Source organism: Bos mutus, chromosome 19 (genome assembly GCF_027580195.1).
Source record: "Bos mutus isolate GX-2022 chromosome 19, NWIPB_WYAK_1.1, whole genome shotgun sequence".
Classification (NCBI taxonomy): Eukaryota; Metazoa; Chordata; class Mammalia; order Artiodactyla; family Bovidae; genus Bos; species Bos mutus.
The window spans coordinates 22,682,332-22,693,236 of record NC_091635.1 but is presented as its reverse complement, the minus strand read 5'-3'; the positions used below and the strand labels follow the sequence as shown (position 1 = coordinate 22,693,236).

At 56.1% G+C, this 10,905-nt stretch overlaps 1 protein-coding gene across 3 annotated transcripts; it reads left to right on the top strand.

Annotated features, from left to right (window-relative positions):
- The first annotated feature begins 3,744 nt into the window (after nt 1–3,744).
- Nucleotides 3,745–10,671, top strand: WFIKKN2 (WAP, follistatin/kazal, immunoglobulin, kunitz and netrin domain containing 2). 3 transcript variants are annotated; one of them, XM_070389678.1, is made up of 2 exons: nt 3,745–4,190; nt 7,768–10,671. In XM_070389678.1, the coding sequence occupies exon 2, from the start codon at nt 7,837–7,839 to the stop codon at nt 9,286–9,288; it is 1,452 nt and encodes a 483-aa protein (XP_070245779.1). In that variant the 5' UTR covers nt 3,745–4,190; nt 7,768–7,836; the 3' UTR covers nt 9,289–10,671. The 3 variants fall into 3 exon arrangements, with proteins under 3 accessions (XP_070245779.1, XP_070245778.1, XP_005890337.2); XM_070389677.1 differs by lacking the exon at nt 3,745–4,190 and adding an exon at nt 4,204–4,461; XM_005890275.3 differs by lacking the exon at nt 3,745–4,190 and adding an exon at nt 4,482–5,257.
- Nucleotides 10,672–10,905: the final 234 nt, after the last annotated feature.

The window sequence follows — 10,905 nt, the reverse complement described above, 5'->3', positions numbered from 1 at the left end:
TTTAGGAGAGAAGGGAGAACTATAAGATGGAGAAGCAAACGGAGGCAGAAGTTCATGGTAGTACAGGCTAAATGAAAGTGGAAAAGCCGTCTTTAAGCCAGAGGTCTTGAAATAATGATCATTCAGGAAAGGGGCCTGTTTCACAGTCATTGTTCGTTTTGTGCTGTTGGAAAGGGAACTAGGGCTGTGTTTGGTCCTAAAGGATATGTGCCCCTTGGCTCAGCAGCATGAGGGTGAGCAGAGAGAACAGAATCTGAGCTGTCCTTTCTTCTCTCTCATCCGAAAGGAGGAAACAGTGAAGCAGAGAACTTGGGAGTGAGGAGAGTGGAGCAGTCAGGGAAGGTTTTTGGGTAGGTGAGGCCTGAATGGAATGGGGGCCATGCCCCATTTTAGTCTCATTGCTGGAGCCCCAGGCCCTCACTCTCCCCCAGCAGAGTGGAGAGGTGGAGCCCCGCAGCCTTCTGGCTCCTTCCCTCTTGTGTTTGTCTTGGCTGAAAGCTGCCTGAGGATATTTGAAGCCTGTTCTGTCAAGGCAGAGCTGGAGGAGTCAGGACGAAGGATCACAGAGGAGGGAGAGAGAAGGGGCCTGAGGGGTTTGTTCAGGGGGTCCTCTGACTCCTTGCATGGTGCTCAGCTTCAGCACCATGGGGCCTCGCAGTGAGGTGTCTGAAATCCCCAAGCTCCTTGATGCCCACTTGCTCCAGGAAGGCATTCAAGGACTCACAGTTGCCACAAGGGTCTCCTGCTCTTGTGGTATGACCCGCAGATCTATTCAGACTCTGGCACTCAAGCTTCCAGGGACTTGGCCCCACTAGCAGGCCCCCCTGGATTGGACAGGCTGTAAAGAGGCCTGGCTGGCCCAGAGCACTGGCCAGGCCACGCCAACGGCCAACCTCGTCATTCTCAGATCTTGATTCAGTGCTGCCTCCCCTGAGCCCCAGGGTGGACCCTCCCGTGTTCTGCTCTGCACAGATGCTGACAGGTCACGTGTCCCACAGCTGAAGGTCTCTCCTGTCTGCCTCCACCATCTGCTGAGGCCCCATAATTATTTCAAGGCCAGTACAGTCTCACTCTGAGGGGAGAGTTCACACAGCCCTGTAATGTAACCCAGGCCCTGGGCTGCTCAGGCAGGGGGTCCCCAGCTGCGTAATGAGCCGACGGCTTTATTGAACTCCTTGGCTTGGCTCTGACTAATCATCGCCTTTAACCAAGACTGCCTGGCCTTCTGAGAATCCATTTGAGTACCATTGCTGAGGACTTCCTTCTCCCCAGCACCTCAATTCCTGTGCCTCAAATCTTTCCTCCTCCTCAGATATGTTTAAATAACCAGGAACAGGGCAGGGAGGCTCCCAGGGGGTTGGCATCCGTCTGGGAGAAAGTGTGACTGCCTCAGGTCTGGGAGCCCAAGCAGGACGGACCAGAATGGGCTGCTGCTCTGACTCCGGTGGGGCCACCTCAAGCAGAAGCAGACCTACAGCTCCCACCCCACCGCCTTTCCTAAATCCTTGTACTTCCCTCTCACCTCTGTTTCTGGAGGCCTATGCCCCCAGAAGGAGGGTCTTAGCTGAGAAGGCATCCAAGAAGAAGTATAGGAAATAGGGTCCTGCTTAGGCCTCAAGACCCAGCCCACGTCACGGGCCCAACAGCCACCCCAGGCTTCTGCCTCCTGCCTGTGCCTCGGCACTTGTAAGGACCCCCAAGACTGAATACTACTCTTATGCTTTTGCATGTTTGTTTTCTGGCCAAGACTGTGCCCTCTATGGACGAGGACAGCCATCTATCCCTGTGTACCCACAAATTAGCCCATAGTAGGCGCTTTAGAAAACATCAAGAAGGGAGCGGGAGGAGATGCTTCAAGAGGTGAGAGGTTTGGGCTGTGCATGAGGGACATGGCATCTGGGATGCTGCTTGGTGTCCCTGTGGGTCTCCAGGTGTCCCACCGTGTTTATAGCTGAAGTCTCGGGCCCGTTTAGGAAGCAGTGTCAGTGTGTTGTCAATACTCTGGTGGTTTGGGAATTGTTCTGCTAAGGGTGATCTCGAGGTCAAGGGTCATCCAGAATTCACTGTCCTGGGTGACTTCCTACTGGCTGCACCTGGAGTAGGTAGGCTTTGAACCCGTCCTAGAAGGTATGAAGGGTCCATGGGCCCTCTGTCTTCCCACAGTGGTGGGGCTCTTCTGAGACAAGGTCAAGAGCCAGCCCCTTCCAGGCAGATCTGCGCCTGATTCAAGGCAGAGGACACCCGCCAGTTCAGGGCCCTGCTCAGGCTGCCCCACGCTGTCTCCACTCCCCAGAGGCCTGGAGGTGTGGGAACAGACAACCGAGCCCTCAGCTGTCCCAGGGAGCTGGTGAGCATGGCTTCCACACCACCCTCCAGAGAAGGGCATGAAGGGAGCAGAGCCAGAGGGAGCCAGACCCAGGGACCGTGCGAGAGAAGGCCCAGGGAGAGAGGACTTCAAAGCACTCCCTGAGCAGCTTATAAACAAGCTGAGCTGGTGAGGCGGCCAGCAGGGGCCCTTCTGGAGGGGCTGGAAGCGTGCATGGGGTTGTGTGAAGAGCAGGGGACAGGAGGGGTCAGAGAGGTGAAGCAAGAGCCCGGAGACCCCAGCCAGGCCCACCTCCCCTCTCTGTGGCTGGCTTTCTTCTCTCATAAAACTGAGCTCACAGCCACACCTGGGTTCCCTCCGGGACTGGCGTGAGGGTCAGCGTGACGATGTAGGTGAAAGTGCTGTGTGGGCGCCAAGCCCTGATCAGATGTTATTTATTATTCTGAGCTGTGTTTTGGTGGGAGACTTGGAAGGGCTAAGAGGGAGAGCCGAGTGTACTAGGGCCCCTTCTTCCCCAGTGCTGTTTTGAGAGTTCTCAGAGCAGAATGGCCAGGAGTGGGGCCTGGGCAGGGGAGGCCCACAGCTCTCAATAGGACCAGGCTGGGCGGGGACTTCCCCTCTCCTCCCCCACCTCTGGCCTGTGGCCCTCCCCACTCACCTCCCTCCTAATGGTCTCGAGTGACTCCCAAGAAATCAGCCTCCTTTGCCTAGATACCTGTCTCCTGTAATGGGGCTGTGACAGGTTTTCCAAGTCCTGCTCAGAAATGTGTCACTGTCCATTTCCCTTTGTGGTATCAAAGGAGGCAGCACAAACCACGTTCATCAAGGGCTGTGCTGAGGCCCAACTTGGAGCAGCTGGAACACGGGTTTATGAAATTACAGGGAATTCAAAGCAGCCGGCGTCGCCTGCTGTCTGGCTTCATTACTGGGACCAGCCTCGGAGGGAAGTTTATTCCAATAATTTAGGGGATTAGGATCTGACACCCTTCATTAGCTCTTTGACATAAGCAGAAAAGACAGATCTTGCAGAATGACCCACAGACAGGAAGGAATTGGCTCAGGGGAGGAGGCAATACCCTGCTCGAGAGGAAGAAGCAAAATCTGCAGGGTGGAGGGAGGGGCACGCCCTTCTACAGAGCAGCTAGAGGTTGAGGTCTGGCCTGAGGGGAGAGTGGCCCGGGCTTGGCACTCAGTATCTCCATCTGTGAAAAGATTGGGGCCGCACCACTATCTGCTGCCCCTGGGACACAGCAGCTTGGTTACTGCTCCCCAAATCCTTTGCAGTTGGCCTTGAAAAAGTAACCTCTCTCTTCCCCACCCCCTGGCAGCTTCTGGCTCTTTTCCTGGCTCCTCCTTTAATACTGTCCTTGATGTTTCACAAACTTCTTGTCCAGCTTGTAGAGACTAGAGTCAGGTTGCCCCCTTGACAGCAGTTTGACAGCTTGGTGGGGAGGGTTGATTTCAAAGGCCCTGCAAACTAGGGTCCCTGCATTAATGGTGGGGTCACATAGCTGTGTGACACAGGGCAAGTTGCTTACCCTATCTTTTCCTCAAATCTAAAACGAAGGCACAGTTTGTTGTGAGGATTAAATGAGACAATGCACACGGTCTGGCCCACGTTATGACCCCAGGAAATATCCTACTGCTGCTCACCAGGGGTGACCTTCTCCTTCATAAAGTGGGGAGACGACAGCCAACTGGCTCTTCCTGGGCAAAGGCTTCATGGTCGTCAGCGAGGCGGCTCGGCTGCCCAGCACTGTCCTGAGACACTGTGACCACGTAGCTTCTCTTGGAGCGGGGAGTGTGTCAGTCGAGGAGCAGGAATGTGATACGTCCCGGAGCTGGGGGAGCTGGAGCATAGCTGGTATGTGTCTCTGGAATGATTTGGGGAAAATTCACCGAAGTTGGAACTTGAGACGCAAACTGCCCAGGATAGAGAGATAGGGGGCTGTCCGCACGCCGCCCCCCCACCCTGGGATCTGGTGCTGGGGTGGGAGTCGGCTTACACAGCACAGGCTGCTCAGGCCCGCCCTGGAATGGCCGTGAACTTGTTGTTTTTCCACGTCATTTGCTCTCAGATGTACTATCGGGCCGGCGATGCTAACCCTGCGGCTGCAGGTCCCTCGTTGTAACAAGTGAGTGTGTGTTCTTCGGAGGTGGCCAACGGGAGGAGGGGGCCCGGCCGAGAGGTGGGGGGAAGGGAAGCAAGCCTCTTCATGTAGTACAGTGAGCTGGCGTGTCCTGGAGCCAGCTCCCCCCAAAGCACATGCCATTTCTGGCCCCTGAAGGGGTTAAAGGCCTCCTGGAGTCAAAAACAAGCAGGTGTCCCACCGTGCCAGATACGCCGCCTAAACTGCTTCCAGCTTTTTTTTTTTCTGCAACAAGTCTGTGATCAGCCACAGGACAGAGGAGCCGGCAGCCTGCCTGTGACAGGCGTCAGGTTAGCTCGCTCCCACTCGGGTGGCGCGCCCAGGACATAAATCCAGGCTCTGGCCCCGGTGCGGCTCCTCTCCCGGCACACTCCGGAGAGGGAGCTCCCTTTATCTGAGGCTCCGCAGCCTGGCGGACTCCACAGACTCAGTGGAGGCAGCCGCAGCAGCCGCAGCAGCCCACGGAGGCCCACTGGGGTCGGCAGGGCAGGTGTCTGCAGCCCTGAGGAGCAGAAGGCCCAGGGGCCCAGCCCTGGCGTCCTCTCAGGGGAGGTCTCTGGCCGCTGCAGACCTCAGCATGTGGGCCCTGCGGGGCTGCCGTTCCTGGTCCCGCTGGGGGCAGGGGGCAGCCCTGCTGTTGCTGCTGCTTGGGGTGCCCCCTCGAGGCCTGGCCCTGCCACCCCTCCGATACTCTCACGCCGGCATCTGTCCCAACGACATGAACCCCAACCTCTGGGTGGATGCCCAGAGCACCTGCAAGCGGGAGTGTGAGACGGACCAGGTGAGTGTGAACCCAGAGGCCTGAGCCAGGCCAAGCAGTCTTGTTGGCGAGGCAGAGTGGGAGCTGGGTGGTGAGAACGACTCAAAACGGGAAAGAATCTGGCCCCTGGGCCACACGGACATAAACAGGGTGCGATGTCTTAACTTCGAGGCCTGGAAGAAGAGATGGACGTGATGTGGGAATTTCTCAGGGACTGGAAATCCTCAGATTCCTGTTCTCAGGTCTGCTGAGGGCTGCTCTGAGCCAGTGCTATGCCAGGCACATCAGAGAGACTGGCACAACCCACCCGCACCCTGTCAACAGGTGAGAGAGAAACTCAGGACAAGCACAAGGCTCCAGGGCCAGGGAGGTCAGATCCGCATCCATCTGACCACAGAGCTGATGCTTCCTCCAGCCTCTGGGCCACCTCTGGGGTTAGGACCCTGACCCTGAGATCGGTGCAGGCTGATGGGGAGGGTGGGCAGGAGTGGATCTGAATAGACTCTCTGGGTGTCTGCGAGAGGGAAGTGGACTAGGTTCCAACCTGTGATCCTCCAATCCTCCCAGTGCTCAGGGCAGGCCTGGCTCTACCTGGTTCTAGGACAATTCTCTCCCTGCTCCTGCATTCAAGGGTTGTTTCTGTTACTTCTCCCAGGGTGAAGCGCGTGCTAGTACCTGGCACCTGCCTAGGCAGAGGTAATTCCTGACAGTCTGGCAGCTGCTGGGCTCGGGCCTGTCTGGGCATCACCAGGGTGCTCCCTCTGCCAAATGTACATAACCTATGAGAGCACAGACTGGTCCTAGAGAGAGTGGCCTGTCCCTCAGAGAGCCCAGGGGACAATCCCAGCCTTTCACTGTTCATGAGCAATGGGGGAGCCGAGGGAAAGGAAGATAAAGCCTGGGTAAGGGTGGAAAAGTGTTCCTATCCGGCTGAGGTCAGGCGGTTGGTTGGCTACATTTGTAGGCAAGGCTGTTTCAGGGGCACAGCCTGGCCTGATAAATCAGGTGGGGCTTGGAGACAGTGAGACTCTGGCTGATTTTATGTCTTGGGGAGAAGCTCCTCTGTGAGGCTGGGGATTTAGCCTATGGATACATTCTGAGCCCTTAAGCAAAAACTGTTCTGAAAATTCCCTCCAGGTTTTCTGTGCCCAGAAGTACCTTTCCCTTTCCCCAAGCACCTGGTCTTTCATGGACCTCCAAGTCCAGAAGGAGATTCCTAGGCCAGAGTCTTCAAGGAACCGAGGGATGCTCGGGCAAGGAGCAGGTTCTCCTGCTGCTCAGCCCCCTCCTGCCCTCACCCCCACTAGGTCCCTCTCCTTCAGAACCCGGCTCTGAAATCTGTCCATCCCTGCCCTAGAGCCTCCCTGGTGTGGCCTAGAAGCCTATGCCAAGCAAGGGCTGCAAAACAAAGTCCCCATTCTGAGCTGAGAGGGAAAAACAGTAAACAAGTCTAGCAGGCAGGCTCCATGCAGCCCTCAGCTGATGCGGCCGCATGAGGCCGGCCCTGGTGGGGAGCGGCTCACAGAGCCATGACCAGGGCTCAGGATTAGGGGCATTGCCCACATCCTGGAGAAAACACCACGTGAAATCCTTGTTTGTGTCAGCCCCAGAGCATGTTGCTAATTTTGAGGAATTAGACTAATGCCTTTCATGGCTCCACAGAGAATCAGAAGGAATTACAGCCTGGCAAGTCCTCGATGACGGCCTGGCTGACCTTTGCCACACAAGGGGACTTTTTTTTTTGCTATTGATTTCCCCATGCAAAGTCTCACATGTTGGAACTAGCACAGCCCACAGTGGTGAGACCTGATGTCCTGGGCCTGTCTTGCCCGCCCTTCCTCTAGGCTTTGGATGAACAGGGGCCAACATGAGAGCTGCCTGGTGTGTACACGTGCATGTCTTGTGCACAAGCACAGCTTTGAACAGCTGTCCCAGCAGTGTCTGACTTTTCCTTTTTAGCATTTGGCCAGGGCATTCCCAATGGAAAAGACACAAAGGCGGGCTCCATTGTTCCAGGTGACACCTCACTGTGGGAATGATAAGTTGCAGACAAAAAACTCTCATTTCTGAATCCCACCACCTGGAGCTTGAAGTCCTTTCCCACCAGTTCCCAGCTCTGAGGGCTTGAATGTCACCTCGCTTAGTCTTCACATTCTCATTTCATCTCATGGTAGTAGGAAGACTTTTCCTCATGGAGTATGTGATCTGCCTCTTCCCACACTGCTAGCTGTGTGCAACCTTGGGCAAGTTACCTTATCCCTCGGTGCCTCAGTTATCATTGCCTGTGAAGTGAGAATGATGGTTATACCCATTGTAATGAGCACGAGATAAGTTGACAGTTGTAAACATTTTTAGAAGAAGGCCTGGCAAAAAGTGGGTGCTACGAATACATTAGTTATTATATCAAAATGATTTTCTCATGATAGGTGAGCACATATCAGTTCCCTTCCCTGTAAACCATGGGGAAGTTGGGGGAAGCCTGTGCTCTCTTCCTTCTCCTTGCTCAGACCTCTCCATCTGGCTCTCCCCAGGAGTGTGAGACCTATGAGAAGTGCTGCCCCAACGTGTGTGGGACCAAGAGCTGCGTGGCGGCCCGCTACATGGATGTGAAGGGGAAGAAGGGCCCCGTGGGCATGCCCAAGGAGGCCACGTGCGACCACTTCATGTGTCTGCAGCAGGGCTCTGAATGTGACATCTGGGATGGCCAGCCAGTGTGCAAATGCAGAGATCGCTGTGAGAAGGAGCCCAGCTTTACCTGCGCCTCGGATGGCCTCACCTACTATAACCGCTGCTACATGGACGCTGAAGCCTGCTCCAAGGGTATCACGCTGGCTGTCGTCACCTGCCGCTATCACTTCACCTGGCCCAACACCAGCCCCTCACCCCCCGAGACCACTGTGCATCCCACCACGGCTCCTCCAGAGACCCCTGGGCTGGATGCCACGGCCCCAGCTCTGCTCAACCACCCTGCGCACCAGTCAGTCACTGTGGGTGAGACGGTGAGCTTTCTCTGTGATGTGGTGGGCCGACCCCGGCCTGAGATCACCTGGGAGAAACAGCTGGAGGACCGGGAGAACGTGGTCATGAGACCCAACCATGTGCGCGGCAACGTGGTGGTCACCAACATCGCCCAGCTGGTCATCTACAACGCCCAGCCCCAGGACGCTGGCATCTACACCTGCACAGCCCGCAACGCTGCTGGCGTCCTGCGCGCTGACTTCCCACTGTCGGTGGTCAGTGGGGGTCAGGCTTCAGCCACCGCAGAGAGTAGCCCCAACGGCACGGCCTTCCCCGCAGCTGAGTGCCTGAAACCCCCTGACAGCGACGATTGCGGTGAGGAGCAGACCCGCTGGTACTTCGACGCCCAAGCCAACAACTGCCTGACCTTCACCTTCGGCCATTGCCACCGCAACCGCAACCACTTTGAGACCTATGAGGCCTGCATGCTGGCCTGCATGAGTGGGTCGCTGGCCGTGTGCAGCCTGCCTGCCTTGCAGGGGCCCTGCAAGGCCTATGTGCCCCGCTGGGCCTACAACAGCCAGACAGGCCAGTGCCAGTCCTTTGTCTATGGCGGCTGCGAGGGCAACGGCAACAACTTTGAGAGCCGTGAGGACTGCGAGGAGTCCTGCCCGTTCCCTCGGGGGAACCAGCGCTGCCGGGCCTGCAAGCCAAGGCAGAAGCTTGTCACCAGCTTCTGTCGGAGTGACTTTGTTATCTTGGGCCGAATCTCCGAGCTGACCGAGGAGCCCGATTCAGGCCGTGCCCTGGTGACTGTGGACGAGGTCCTAAAGGATGAGAAGATGGGCCTCAAGTTCCTGGGCCAGGAGCCGTTGGAGGTCACTCTGCTCCACATGGACTGGACCTGCCCCTGCCCCAACGTGACAGTGGGCGAGGCGCCGCTCATCATCATGGGCGAGGTGGACGGCGGCATGGCCGTGCTGCGGCCCGACAGCTTTGTGGGAGCCTCGAGCACCCGGCGGGCTCGGAAGCTGCGTGAGGTCATGCACAAGAAAACCTGCGATGTCCTCAAGGACTTCCCAGGCTTGCAGTGAAGCCCTCTGCCTCTCCCCAGCCCTCTTTCTGATCCTCTTCTATTTACCCGTTCCTGGTGCCCCTCAGTCAGCAAACTGGGCAAGGTCAGATTAGACAGTCTTAGGCCAACAGGGGAATAGAGGTCAATGCATCAGAAAAAAGCCACCAGAGGATCTTAAATCAGCTTCTATTCTTTGGGCTTGATAATGGGGCGGGGGCGGGAGGGGGGGAACAAAAGAAGCCAACCTACATTTGCAGGTTATTCCTGATGGCCAGTCTCCTCTGACTTTGTTATCTTCTTTTGGCTGACTACTCCCTCCCCTGACTCTCCCAGACTCCCTGCCCACAGCCAGACTCCCAGGCAGGATTCTAGAGATGGTGGCTGGCTGCAGGATGGTCACAGGAATAACTGAATGAATTGGTTTGCTAAAAAGGTAGGTGGGGATAGAAAGGAGGGCCCAGGAACTCCAGAGCACTATGAACAGAGACCACCTCATGGTGAGGGTGGTGGGAAGCGGGAAGCAGGAGGCAGGATCCAGCCCAGTGCACAGCTTGCCTTAAGTGGAGGCTGCCAGGCAAGTCCTTTGGGTGGTGGCCAGCCTGTGCTTTGATCATGTTGGCCTAGCAGTCTCTGAGGCCACCACAGCACAAGCAGAATATGTTTGTCATGCTTCTTCTCCCTGGGTTTATTGATTGGTTTATTGATTATTGATTTACTGATTCAGTTTTATTCAGTCCAAGTCAGTGGACGTTTTCTGAACACTTACTGGGTGCCAGGTGCCAGGACCACAGAGAGATGTTAGCTACTGCCCAGCTCACAGTGATTGAACACGAATGTCCAGATCCCAGGGCTCTCCCAGCAGCAGATTAATGGCTGGAGCTCCCAGCTGGCAAAAGATCCCTTCAACAGATAGTGAGCTCTCAGTTGCCCCTCGCTTCCTCAGACATAAAGTCAGTAGAAGCCCCAGGATCTGTTCTGATGGGAAGAGAAATAAAGGAAGAGGAAAAGCGAGGCAGGGAAGTGGGTTGGTGAAAGAAGAGGGGAGACCGGGAGGTAGGCTTGGGAAGGGAAAGGAATGCTGCTCGATGCTCCCATCTGGTGGTAGTCTCTGGAGCTGCAGGGACCTGGAGGGAGACTCCAGGTGAGGACTGGGAGGGCCAGTCTGAGGATGTGGCAGCTTGTTGATTTCTGTTTCGGGACTTCCAGGACAAGTCTGCTACCCCACTACTAGATTTAGGACTTGAGAAAGCCACTGTCAGCTCTTCATCTACCCCTCTTCAATCCTCCTCAGCCTTCATTATGTCCATGCCCCTCCAAAGCTGAAGAAGATCATTGTGGGGCATTCTCATTTCTTCCTCAAATGTAGGGGGAAGATACCAATTAAAAGCCCATAGTATCGACAGCCCTTCCTGTGTGAGTCACTTGGGCTTATGTATAGGTGGGAGAGGGAAGTGGTGGGCAGTGTCATTTGCTTTGGTGACCTACCTTGGGGGGAGCACAGGGGAATCTAGCCAACTGGATCCCATTTGAGTGATGGAGAGACACTGCTAACACTTGGCTCATTTTGCAGCTCCATGACTCCTGACTGTGGTGCTCACTGAAGCTTTGTGCATTAGGCACAGGAGAGCTGAGGCCA